The 13,910-nt window shown below is 33.5% G+C and overlaps 2 protein-coding genes across 2 annotated transcripts in view; one reads left to right on the top strand and one right to left on the bottom strand.

Annotated features, from left to right (window-relative positions):
• The first annotated feature begins 63 nt into the window (after window positions 1-63).
• HELRODRAFT_111769 (hypothetical protein) lies at window positions 64-3,009 on the top strand. Its single transcript, XM_009019108.1, has 4 exons — window positions 64-814; window positions 991-1,112; window positions 1,199-1,302; window positions 1,502-3,009. Exons 1-4 carry the CDS (start codon window positions 100-102, stop codon window positions 2,100-2,102), a joined length of 1,542 nt encoding a protein of 513 aa, XP_009017356.1. The 5' UTR covers window positions 64-99; the 3' UTR covers window positions 2,103-3,009.
• Window positions 3,010-10,491: 7,482 nt separating this feature from the next.
• Window positions 10,492-13,910, bottom strand: part of HELRODRAFT_191722 (hypothetical protein) — an 8,697-nt gene continuing 5,278 nt past the window's right edge. Inside the window, exons 10-11 of the mRNA XM_009019107.1 lie at window positions 10,601-11,085; window positions 10,492-10,543 (exon numbers count right to left, since the gene is read on the bottom strand). Coding sequence (XP_009017355.1) covers window positions 10,880-11,085 — 206 coding nt within the window. The 3' untranslated portion in view covers window positions 10,492-10,543; window positions 10,601-10,879. The remainder of the gene's footprint in view (window positions 10,544-10,600; window positions 11,086-13,910) is intronic.

The raw sequence follows: 13,910 nt of genomic DNA, 5'->3' as shown, positions 1-13,910 counted from the left end.
GTAAAACCGTTTTCCATCGTTCGTAAGCTCCCAAGTGGTCGTTATCAGGCTGGCCGCTTCTTGTCCGGTTTATTAAAGTTCTTTAACGATTGCGGCAAAATGATGAGTTTGATTGCTTTTGCAATTATCGTTATTGCGATTAGTTTTAACGTCGTTTGTGTTGTAAGTGTGGAAAATTATCATCTGGCCTCCAAAACTCCATACAGAATGTCTGTTGACCTGGATTCAAAAGAATACTTCCCTTCCCAGCAGAGAATCATTCCAGATATTTGCGTGAAATCCTCCGTCAAGCATGTTCTTGGGCATTTCAGACATGGAACTAGATATCCAAGTGCCAAGGATCTTTTGAAGGCTTCAAAAATTGTAGAAAAAGTTACAAATCCACCCATCAAAATGCAGCTTGAAAGCGTCATAACAGCTTTTAAAAATCATGAAGAAAAGGAGTTGTCAGAGAGTGGAAGGAAGGAGTTAGAAAGTATCGGAGTGTTTTTTTTTAGCTATTTCACTGACTTTTTTAGAAATGTAAACGAAAAAGATTTAAATTTTGTTATAACAAGTAAATCAAGAACTAAATCAAGCTATCTTGGATTCATTGATGGATTTAACAAGGCACTTGGAAAGAATCTTACAACCACACCAGTTGAAAATGATATTTTGTTAAGGTTTTTTGACAGATGTACAAAATACATTAAAGAAATTGGAGACAACAAAACAAACACTGCAGTTGTTTCTACCTTCATGCAAAAAATGGATAGAGAATTGGTGGCAGCATTTGCTACTTTAATGCAACAACCTGATTTTATTTTAGAAGAAAGTAATGTCATATTGAATTATTTTAAAAATTGATAAGAAACTAAATTATTCGTTTTGCATTAAATCATTAAATTAAACATTAAGATTAACTGTATCAATTACTACACTCACTCAAATTTTATTATAGAATGCATTTACAACACTATAATAATTAATGTTTGTGGTTCTCTAAAACAGGTGAAATGCTCTCCTATTTCATAATTGCTGCTACTGAACTAAGTGTACTTAACACATCATCTTGGTTGAAATTCACAAATGAAAGAGTTAGAAACATTCTGGAATATGCCAGTGATCTAAAAGTATCCTTATTTTTATATTATTTTATTTTTGTTTTCAGTTTCTGATATGAGATTTAAAAATGAAATTATTTTCATTTTTTGCAAAGAATTACTGGAGTAAAGGTCCTGCTCACAGCTTAAGTTATGAGCAGAGTTGTGGGCTGCTGGTTGATATGTTTCAAATGTTTGAAAATGTTTTGAGTGGCAAAAAGTTAGTTGATTTTTCATGTCAGCTATTTTTAACAGTTAGCATCTTATTTCTTGACAATCCTGCAATTTTATTAACTGTTGCAGTGACATTTTAATAATTTTTTTCTTCTATTCTGCCACAAATTTATAAACATGTGTAATATTTCATTTATTTTTACAATATAATCATGTAATTCTTAATTATAACTTTTTTTCATTAGCTCATCAAAGGGCAGTTTTTATTTCAGCCATGCCGAGACAATAATCCCTCTGTTGAACATCTTGGGTCTGTTCAAGGAGGACCCCCTCCTGACTGACAAGAACTTCGATCAGATGCAGAATCGTTTGTTTCGTGCAACTCGCGTTTCACCATTTGCTTCAAACGTTGCCTTTGTTTTGCATCAGTGTGGCGATGCCAACAGCAACAACCGTGATAATGTGTACCTGCAACTGTTCTTCAAGGAGCATCCAATCGCATGGCCTCTCTGCAACAACAGCTTCTGCGAGTACAACGACCTACGACAGTACTACTCCAGATACATTGATAACTGCAACTTCAATATGATATGCCAAGTAAATGATAGTGGGGTTTTTAATGGGGATGGTGGTGATATTAATGATGAGGAGGATGATGATGACGTGGATAAAAGTAGTAGTAGGGATAGTGGGATTAGAGATGAAAGTGATGATTTTATTGTTGATTTATATGTTGATGGAAAAAATAATGATGACGATGATGGAGCTGATAATAGAGGTGATGAAGTTTTTGTTGATGATGATGAAGACGTCGATACTGATCATTCATTCCATGATGATCTTTGATGTATTTTTTTTGATCACATACAAATACAATAGTAAATTTCCTCATTACTATTATTAGGTAATCTCATTTTAACATTATTTTGCTTTATTAACCATCATCTTCATGACACTTTTTTGTCATCACGTCATTATTTGACTTTTACTCCTACTATATTTCTATTCCTGTCTCATACGTTTTGATCATTCTCATAAATGGCTATAAAGTGCGGGCCTCCAGTCATGTGTTTCTTCATGTGATGTTAAATGTATATTTATTTGTACTATATTTTTGTATGTGTTCATGTAGTACATAATTTTGTGTTTTTTGACTGTTTGAAGTTTATATATCTATGTATTCTACTTGTATTATTAATACGCAAATTTTTTGTAGATATCACGTACTTGTTATAAGACTATTGAATTAAAAATAACATATATTGTATGTTAGTAAAGACACGACAATAATAATTATTTTTTTTAGATTTTCAATTATTGACAACACAGCAATACCATTATTATTATATAATAAAAAGTAATCATCTCTGTAGTTCTTGCTTGTCGGTTTAATGCTATTGATTCCAACATCTAACATCTTGCAACATCTGCTTCAATAAATCATTTGATCTTTTTATTTCTAATACTTCTTAGATTGCAATTTTAAAGTCTAATATAAAGTTGAACAGATTGTCAAGTAGGTATGCTAGTGGAGTATGTCACACATGCAAGCACAATCAAAAACTTCTTTATTTGTATTTCATAGATGCTACCTATAATGAAGCGATAATAACTCAACTTATATAATTTGTAATAATATTTTTTGATGAACTAATCCACTAAGCAATTATAAGTTAATGACCTCCAACTTACTAATCCTCAATTAAATAATTTTAATGATTTATTATTAACTTGTACATTAAATCAGTAAACCAATCAATAAACCCGTCACTAATTCAAATTTTCAACTAATTAACAAACTCGTTAATCATTTACTAATCAATCATATAAATTTATCTAGCGACATCGATAAAATAATTAGGTTATTTGTTGTTTTTGAAACTTAAAAGCTCATTCATTCATTACTTCTTTCATTCATTAATTTATTCATACAACTTGACCTGAAAATACTCTTATACGTTGCAAATTTATCGGGAAGCCACCATCTTTTCTAGGTCTAACTCATTAAATCCGTACATTGAATAGATTTACCAACCAACCAACTTACTAACAGACCAGTCAAATAACTTTTTAAACCAGTTAATCATTCAGCATACTAACTTATTAATCAATTGGCTACGAAAACTTATCAATCAATTGAACGTATTCATTCGATACCTTTTTTTACAAGTGATCAAATATAGTTTTTAATCATGCACTTTACGCCCCCATCCATCACAGTTTTGTCATAACTGCACCTCGTCAACAAATATTTTGTGGTAGAGAATGCAAAACTTTCTTGGACCCTGCTGGAATTTTTCTAAACGTTCAAGGTGGTGATATATGCATTAAGTTTGACGATCAGCTAATAACAGAAATTGCTGATTAAATTAACACAATCTAAGAGAAAATCACCGAAAATAATGCTGGTTCTTTGCAGTTCTCTCTGAATCCGAGTTGATTTTTCTGCAAAATTTAAGTTATTTAATTCAGAGTTAGTAAGTGAGCCATCGACATCTTTATCCTTTAAGTTGGCAGTCTGTAAAAATATTTGTTAACCTCAATGTTTTGTAAACTCGCATGTGATATATTTGGATGTAACTTCTCTTCATTGACAAGTAAAACACTATAGAACGAAACAAGAGATCTTAAACTGAACTGGACTTTGATGGCGTCACACGTCATCTACTATCGTTGTATTTTATACCGGTATTGCGCTGTGTATTCTTCATGTTGTTAATATTACTAGCAGTACCAACGTGAGCTAGGACGTCACACATGCATTAAAATTGGTGCAGGGATATTCTGATTCTAACAGTTCAGATTTGGGCGATTGGCAAAGGCTTTCAATAAAATATAATATAATGACAAACGCTTAGGGCAGCAGGAACTCGAACGTTTCCTAGATGCTGGTTAAATTTAGAAAAAAGAATAATGTGATATTATTTACGATGCTTAAGTCTTTATTGACAACAATGAGGATAAAATAGTGGGTATGAAATATATTAATCTATGGTGATGAACGGCCTACGTTTAGTGATCAATCATACGTCCAGAGACTGCCGGTTTATTTTTAGCTCGGCACTTAAGCACCCATCCCTGCATTTTTTTCATTAACGAGCTGTACGATAAAAAGCAGGCTTGTGATGTTTTCGCGTACAATCACGTGTGTGCGAGCTTTTTGTTGTGTTATGTTATGTACCTGAGAATGCTCATTTTGGAGTTAAAAATAAAATATTCAGTATTGGGTATCGCGTAATTATAGTTATAGGATTGTGTAGGAGTCATTTTTGCGCATCGCAACATCATTGTTTTCTTCGCATGTTATGAAGTTTGAGCTGCATTGATTACTTCGGATTTAATGGCACGCCAAAAAGTTTTTGAATTGCTCATCTCACTGCTTCAGAGAAAATAAAATTTAGTGCGCAATAAATTTATTAGAATTTTTATTTTCTATTTTTTTCTTCTTATTCGACCTTCTATTATTATCTGTGTGACATTAAAGAATTTGGGTTTTTTGTGACTAACAATTTTTATTTGAAAGCCTGGAAAAAGATTATGTCTTTAAACGAAGCCTTAGATCCCGTTCGAGGCTCTGGTTAAATAATATGTATCCTTTAAAAAAAGTTTTATCGATATTTAGCAAATTTCTGCCTCTATTTGCACTAAGTTACAAAAGATTAAAAACGTCGGTTGAGAAAATTGATGAAGAACATAAAAAAAATAGAGAAAATATTAGACACATTTACAGTGGGGAATTTTGGATGACCCGGGGGCCATGCAATTTTTGAAGATTTTGGCCACCCGTTTTATTTAAACATTTTCGAAACTATGTTCATTCCCTCAACGTTGTCTAGATTTGCTCCTGATGTGTATAATGATAAGTTAGTTAATATCGATGTAGTAAAAAACTGGATTGAACCAAAATTTATTATGGGAGAATATTTGGGTGAATAATTAAGATTTGGCATTGTATTGTAGTAGAACTAGAAGTCCTTTCGAGTCAAAAATATCTAACGTAGTATGAAATTAACTGTGCACATAGATGATAATTTGTGATTAAATTCTAAATAACGATTCGTTTTTACGTATGCTAATTAGAGTTAATGGGATAATCAAACAATTTTTACTAAAACTTGTGAAACCTTAAGCAAACTTTTAGGCAGTTGGTTTAAGCAAACATTGCCTAGTGCAATATTCTCTTTCTCAAACATTAACGCGAAGGTGGTGACTCGTATTTACAAACATGTGCTGACATGTACATGTGCTGACATTCAATTCACAATTATATATATATGTGTGTGTGTTTATATGCATATGTATATATATATATATATATGTATATAGTTAGGTTTTGATTATTTTACATTAAATATTATTAACAATAATAGAAACAATCGTAATAACTAAAGAATATACTCCCCGTGTATCTTTTATTTCGAACTAATTTAATCATTGATTCTTGTTGAACTACTTTAATCTTTAATTTATCTTTAATTTATGTTGATCAATTTTAATTTCATTCGGATAGGGTGACTTTCCTAAAAGCATTAGGTTGCTTTTTAGTTTACCCCTCTTTTTTGAGAAAATAAAATAAAAAAATAAATATATACAGTTTTGACGACTGTGCGCGTCAAAAACATTCGTATATTGGTGTTACGACCACTTCACTATCAAGACGTCTCACAATGCGTACACAGAGAGGAGCCATCAAATCTCACTTGCAATCGACACATGCAACTCCAATAACCCGCCAAATTCTTGACAAAAACACAAAAATAATTTATCAAAACACCAACACAATACATCAAAAAAATGCAGTAGCTGTCCTAATAGATATCGATAAACTCCAAATAAACATCCAACAAAGAGTGATAACATCATTATCAACTCGACACCTTAATACTAACTTTAATAACAATGAAGGACAAAAAAATTACAACAAAGATGAAAAATGCAACGCTAACTAATAACTTGGCTAAAGAACTAACTTTTGTTTAAAGAAACAATATTAACCAAACCAGCACTGTAGATGATTTATGAAAAATCGAAATAAGGCCTTATCTGCATGATGAATTTGGATAACAACATTTTCATTAAATTCTTATGATGAATTGAATAATAATTCTATTTTCAACAAATTTAACAATTTCCAGAAAATTATAGTAAGGAAAATTGAAAAGACAAACTTTAATAATTGATTTATGCCAACAATTCAATACTGTATAAAATATGGTCACCTTCCAACACACACACACCACACACACACACCACACACACATATATTATTTCGGTATGTAAACATATATATATATATATATATATATATATATATATATATATATATATATATATATATATATATGCATATATATATATATGCATATATATATATATATATGTGTGTATATATTATATATATTATTTGACTATATACCTATAAGTTAATGATATAAAATGTATCTTTCATATTCAGGTGCCAGGCAGCGGTGCCTCAAGTTTGACAATGTTTGAACTTCTGAAGATGGTCATGGTCATGGTGATGGTAGCCACACTATTGCCGTGATGAGATGAAAATGGGGAGGAAAAGAAAGAGATGATCAGGAAGCAGATGAAAACTGCACACAATGGAATTTGGTAATGAAAGTATGACGGTGGTGTTGTGATGATGTTTGTCGGCGTGACTTACTAGCGCTTTTCATTTTCTCTAGATTAACTTACAGATTTAATTAAACTCGCATAAATAAATAAATATAAATAATATAATTATATATATATATATATATATATATATATATATATTAGTATAATACAAAACATGAATATTTATTTTTTTATATATTATTTGATGTATTTTTTAAAGTAATATTTATTTTTAAAACCATGATCCGCTACATTTTCCACGATTTCGCATTTTTCAAATTATGCCAAGCTAGCACCTTCACGCATATCCAGTTAGCTGGAGTTGAACTTCAAGTACTCAATCAATGTGACATTTTTAAACTTCCGTTCCAACTGACTTTTCACTTAAACACTAAATCATCGAAAGACCGCATATCTGTGCACTGTTCAGGTTTTAAACGATCTAATTAACGATCTATATAATTCACATTTTATGGCTGATAAAAAATTCATACAAAAATTTGCGCTAAATAGAATTAAAAGTTTACATGACAACACTTTGGTATAAGTATTCCTGTTCAGCCTACAAAATCTTGAAGATTATTAATTTTTATTCTACTTTTTTCACTTGAAGCTTTGCTTAGTATTAAATTCATAGAAAACACACGCACACGGACACACACACCCACACCAAGAGACACAAAGAGACATCCACACTCGCATATACACAAATATATATATTTATATATACATATTTCTATATAAAAGCTTATTTACATACATATAAAATATTGCGCTTTTTGACGTAGCTTAAATGTTCTGAATGTTCTGCAGATATTTTGAGTTGATCATTACATACATCATCAGGTAAATTTTCGTTGATGCTGCTTTCCATCATGTAGGATGTTCTTTTATTTTGCATATTCGTGTTGTTCGTTCCATGTATTAACATTTGAGCTTCGTATTCATCTGATGTTTCTACAATTTTTTATTTTAATTAAATTTTGATTCAACGGTTCGTTATGAACATGCGATTTTTAAATTGATGACGAGGGGAGTGAGCCTGAGGTGATTAATTTGTGACGAAAATGACGATGACGACGATGATGACAAACGAAATATCACAAAATGTTGACAACGAAAATGATGGTGGTTGTTCTAAATGTAAGACTTTCCGTCGCATGTTTTTAATATCAATATTGCACAATGTGAATGATTGATCGGTTGTTTGGTCAAATGATTGTTTATTCAGTCAATTCATCTAATGATTTGTCTCATCAAATTTCATTTCAGCGCTGCCATTTGTCATTTGTGTCGAAATTCATGAGAGTTTTATCATTCATTGGTTGGTACACGTCAATGAATTATATTCGATGAATGCTTATATATTAAAACAAAAGCTTATCGATCATGATTTGTATACATAAGTTCTTCAACCAACCAATTATGTATGATTATAACGATACTTAAATGCATCGATACATTCAATCAACCCGAGAAAATATTGACATAAAGGACAAAATAATAATAAAGATTGAATGGCTTTCTAGGTGAGAAAAACGATTGGTTGACAATGATGATCTCATCAAACCGCCTTCTCGATAATCAACCACGCTAATCTAGAGCTTTCAAAAAAAGGGTACTGATGATAATACGTTAATGATTTAATTTAATTTGTATTTTATTTTTGTATTGTTTTTTTGAATCATATGCTTTTTTTTAGATAGGCGAACTATATTCATTTGCAAATTCATGATTTGTTCGTTTATTTTTTAGAAGATTAATATATTAATATATTTCAAATAAATAAATAATAATAAAATAATAACTTATACGTGCTATAAAAACGCCGCGATAATGGTTTATTTTAAAAATATCATACACATAAAATTCTATCGACGCATGGGACTCACGTTAGGCAAAGGCACCTGTGCAAACACGCAAACTTTCACACGCTGTTAACATCAGTTGAGTGGTAGGCCGACATTGTAAAAGTATCGTTACCATCACCGCATCGCTATGGTAATCATCATCATCATCATCGTGGAAAATGAAAACAAAACACTCTATACCTATTCCGGTCACTCAATGAATTGGTTAAAATAATTCGGTCGTACGTCTGTGCTCGCTTATAAGTTTATTTTTATTGTTGTTTTTATTGTTTATATATTATTGTTGAGTCAATTTGTACTTATAAAGTGTATATTCAAACATAAATTGTATTAAAAATATAACAAACTGTTCAACAAAAAAATACATGACGTTCGTAGCAAATGTGTGCAATATATTGTAATCGGTTATAGATTCCAATACGACTTCTGTCTGAACTCGTTCTTTGCGAATCTTGGCAGGTAAGACAAAAATTAAAAAAAAGATTCGGCCAAAATTTGACATTCGGCTTCGTCCATTTTAAGACCGAATAGTGCAAATTCCGCTAAAACTATCCCTTTTTTAGATTCTAGAACAGTGATTGTTTAATATTATTAGCGGGAAGATTATTTTTACCAATTTTCTGAATTTGAACAAAAGATTGAATATTATCTCGATAATAGCTGGGTTGACATAAATCATCTACTGGTTTTTCCAAGATCTTGTTATTCATTTCAAAATATTATTATTTACAAAATTTTTGGTATTTTAGTATTCGGCCATCGGCTTTGACCAAATTCACTATTCGGTGCATCACTAGTCCACATTGGCTCACATGCTAAATGAACAGATATGTGGCCCCTTGGTTTAATTAATAATTCGATGAATAAATAAATAATTAAAAAAAAATTAAATAAAAGTAGAATTAAGTGGAAAGGTATAAGGAAGGATTTTCGAAATTGAATCATGATGGCATTATCGCAAGGACAAATATTGGTGAGAGCGACATTAACAACAACAACAACAACAACAACAACAACAACAACAACAACAACAACAACAACAACAACAACAACAACAACAACAACAACAACAACAACAACAACAATAATTGTTGCTATTCATCTTATTATTATCAGCATAGATATAAAAACTATAAAACTGAATTTCAACGTCTATGGTTCGCCACTACGATAATAGTAACGACTGTTACGATGGTAACAACAACAATAATAGTAATAATAACAACAACAACAACAATAATAATAATAGTGATAACAACACAAACGATAATAATAGCAATCAAAAACAATAAATAATAATATTATTGGCGGGTACAAGACCCTATAGATGGAGCAACCACAGTGGAGCATAAAAAAACAATTATAAATTACAATTAATATAATATCGATTTTACCTCTTCGTAACCACAATAATAGAAAAAATATTTACAATAATAATAATTATAATAATACTCATAATAATAATAATAATATAATAATAATAATTTTCTTGTTCATGTTTCGTTTTTACGCTTCATGAAATAAACTTGTTTTAAAAAAATAGTAATAAAAACACAAATAATAATAATAATAATAATAATATAATAATAAAATATAATGGTAATAATAAATGTCCTAAGAAAAATAATTATAATGATATTATTATTACTATCGGTTGTTCCTCTGAGTTGTGTGGAAGAGTATTTTTTTATAAAATTATTTATTATAATCATTATTCTTTTTCTTCTTTTTTCTTTTTTTTTATAATTATTATCATTATAGCTGTTATAAATAATAATTATTTTTAGGTAATAGTAGTAGTAGTAGTAGTAGTAGTAGTAGTAGTAGTAGTAATAGTAGTAGTAGTAATAGTAGTAGTAGTAGTAGTAGTAGTAGTAGTAGTAGTAGTAGATTAGTAGTAATAGTTATAGTAGTAGCATCAGTAGTAGTAGTAGTAGTAGTAGATTAGTAATAGTAATAGTAGCAGAATTAGTAGTAGTAGCTGCAGCAGCAGAGGTAGCGGTAGTAGTAGTAACATTATGAACAGTAATATTTTTATTAATATTCACGTTAATGATTATTGTCGCTAGAGTAATTACCGTACGTACACTAGAGAGGTGTGTGTGTGTGTAAGAGAGTAGAGAATAACCACTATAATACTTTTTTGTTGAGGAACTTTTCATCGGCCACAACGTTCAACCTCTCAATGTCAACGTCAACCCCATTAGCGGCGTCATCACCATCACCATGGAGATGGGTTTCAAGCTGCTGTGGATGATGTGGATTGGCCGGGAGATCGAACTTCTCACTGCTCCTGCTGGCACACTGCCTCGGAAACCAGCCCCTCTGTCTCTTCTCTGCAGTTAAATGTCAAGTGCGCGTTGCTATGATGGGTTGCATGTCTAACGAGACAACAACAGCAGCAACAACAACATCAGCATCAACAACAGCAATACCAACAACAACAATAACAACAACAACAATTACAATAATGGTAATAATAATGACGACGATGATAATAATTATAAAGATACTATTAACTATAACAAGGATGCGTTGTTGGATAGATTGATAATAACAATAATAATAATCTAGTAATAATAGAAATAATAATCTAAATAATCGAAATAATAACAACAACAACAACACACGTTTAGACGGCATTTTCCCCGAGATCGGGGGTTGCCGTTTGGCTACCTATGATGAAACCGAAATACCCCTCGACTCCATCCACATCTGTCACTCGCCTCAGTATCACGCAACCCCGCTTTCACCCTGTCCTTCTCCACCTGCTCTCTCCATCCCAATCGCGGACGACCCCTTCCTACCACTCCTTCAACCTCGAACTCCAACGCTCGCCTAATCCCGACCCTTTCATCCCTTCTCAACACATGTCCATACCACCGCAATCTCGATCTCCTTATCAATGTCACAATGTCCTCATTCAGTCCCATCATTGACATCAGCTCTGTACTACTCCTCCTATCCTTCACTTTAACCCCACACATCATCCTCACCATAGCTCTTTCAGCCCTCTGCAGTACACTTTCCTCCTCTCTCCTCAACACCCAAGTTTCACCACCATATATCATCGCTGCTCTCACACATGCTTTATATACCCTCCCTTTCATCTTCACTGACCATTTCTTTCCACACAATACCCCACCCAGTTCCCTAAATTTCATCCATCCCACACGAACTCTAGCCGTAACTGCGCTCAAACATCCTCCATCCGCATTCAGCTTATCCCCTAAGTAAACAAAGCTTTCCACTCTTTCAATACCATCACTCAACCCCGTCCTTGCGTCCTTCCTATTAATCACACCATGAACACATTTCTTACATTTGAACGTGCCTTCCACCTTTTTCAGTGCCCCCCTCACACCACTACATCTCTTATGCACCCATTTCTGACATCCTATACACAATACCGAGTTAGCCTTCACTCTCCTATCACATACCCCACAGGGGTCTATTTTACTTATCACTCGTTCCCCACCTTCCCCACTCACCATTACCTTCGTCTTACCAATATTAACTTTTAACCCTTTCTTTTCAATAACACTTTTCCATCTGTCAAATTTTAACTGCAATTCTTCCATGCTATCAGCCATCAAGACTAAATCATCTGCATACAAAATCTCAAATAACAACCCCTCCATTATGTTTCCACACACAACATCCATCACAATTGCAAACAGAAACGGTGATAACACTGATCCTTGATGCACTCCTACCTTAACACTAAAAGCGTCCGACATCCCCCTTCCAACCCTCACCTTTGTCTTTGCCCCTTCATACAGCTGCATCACAGCTTTAACAAGTCTCTCATTCACTCCTTTCTTCCTCAACGCCCATTCAATGACCTTCCTCGGTACTCGATCAAAAGCCTTTTCTAGATCCACAAAACACATGTACAATCTTCGTTTCTTCTTTCTATAATTCTCCTGCAACATTCTCGCCATGAACAACGCATCCACCGTTCCCCTACCAGGCATAAACCCACACTGCATTTCATTAACTGTCACCATACTTCTCAACCTCCTCTCAAGCACCCTCTCCACTACCTTCACTCCGTGCTCTAGTAATTTCACACTCCTGTATGACCTACAATCTCTCACATCTCCTTTGCCCTTATACAACGGCACCAACACACTGTGTCGCCAATCCTCAGGTATACCTTCATCATCAAACATACTGTTAGCAATTCTCATCATAACTTCAATTCCTATCACCCCACTCGCTTTAATATGTTCAGCCGCCACTTCCGAAACCCCTGTCGCCTTACCTAGTTTCATTTCTCTAACTGCTTTCTCTACTTCCTCCCTCGTCACTTTCTCTATAGGTCCGTGTGTGACCGCGGATTCCACATCTCCATCCCACTCATTCTCTTCATTCATCAACCTTTCCATATGAGCTTTCCACACCTGAGCTTTTTCCTCCTCATCTATGCACAACTTGCCAGATCCATCCCAAACACATCCATTCCCTATAACATCTTTCCTATCCCTCATTGACTGCTTTGCTACTTTGAACATTTTCCTCGAACTCACATCAGATTCCATTTCCTTCATTAACCTATCTGATGCTTTCGTCATTGCAGTTGCCACTGCCTGTTTTGCAACCTTCTTAGCCTTCCTATACTCAGACTCCGCTTCCTCCGTCATGTCCCTTCTCCATACCCTAAACCTCTCCTTCTTGATTTCCAAAACCCTTCTTATATCTTCATCCCACCACCACGTCTCACCATGCCTACACTTTCCTTTCGTCCATCCACATACTTTATCTGCCGTAGCCAACACACAGTCCCTGTATCTCTCCCAAACATCTCCATCCTTACCACTCTCCCAATTTTCAGCCACCTTCACTTCAAATGCCTTCCTCACCTCTGCATCCTGCAACTTCCATGTCTTTCTCTTTGCCACAAACTTATCCTTCTTCCTCCTCCCCATTTCTTTTGATGTCACATCCATCACAACCATACTATGCTGCAACATACCAGGTATCGCCTTCACATTCTTCACATACTTCCTATGTTTGGCCCTTACCAATATATAGTCGATCATCGATCTATGTTCCCCTGACCTATAAGTAATCAATCGCGCTGGTTCCCTTGTGAACCAAGTGTCCCCCACCACCATGCTGTGTGCATCCGCTAACTCCAACACTCTACGCCCTTCCT

This window comes from Helobdella robusta (assembly GCF_000326865.2).
Source record: "Helobdella robusta unplaced genomic scaffold HELROscaffold_23, whole genome shotgun sequence".
NCBI classification, from domain to species: Eukaryota; Metazoa; Annelida; class Clitellata; order Rhynchobdellida; family Glossiphoniidae; genus Helobdella; species Helobdella robusta.
Note: the sequence above shows the minus strand (reverse complement) of the source record. Positions and strands in the feature narration are given on the sequence as shown.

Excerpts from the sequence above, each read along its gene's own strand:
- HELRODRAFT_111769 (XM_009019108.1), top strand. The coding sequence starts at position 100 with ATGATGAGTTTGATTGCTTTTGCAATTATCGTTATTGCGATTAGTTTT. Across the intron at positions 815-990 it reads TGATTTTATTTTAGAAGAAA|GTGAAATGCTCTCCTATTTC; the intron begins GTAATGTCATAT and ends TCTCTAAAACAG. Across the intron at positions 1,303-1,501 it reads AATGTTTTGAGTGGCAAAAA|CTCATCAAAGGGCAGTTTTT; the intron begins GTTAGTTGATTT and ends TTTTTTCATTAG.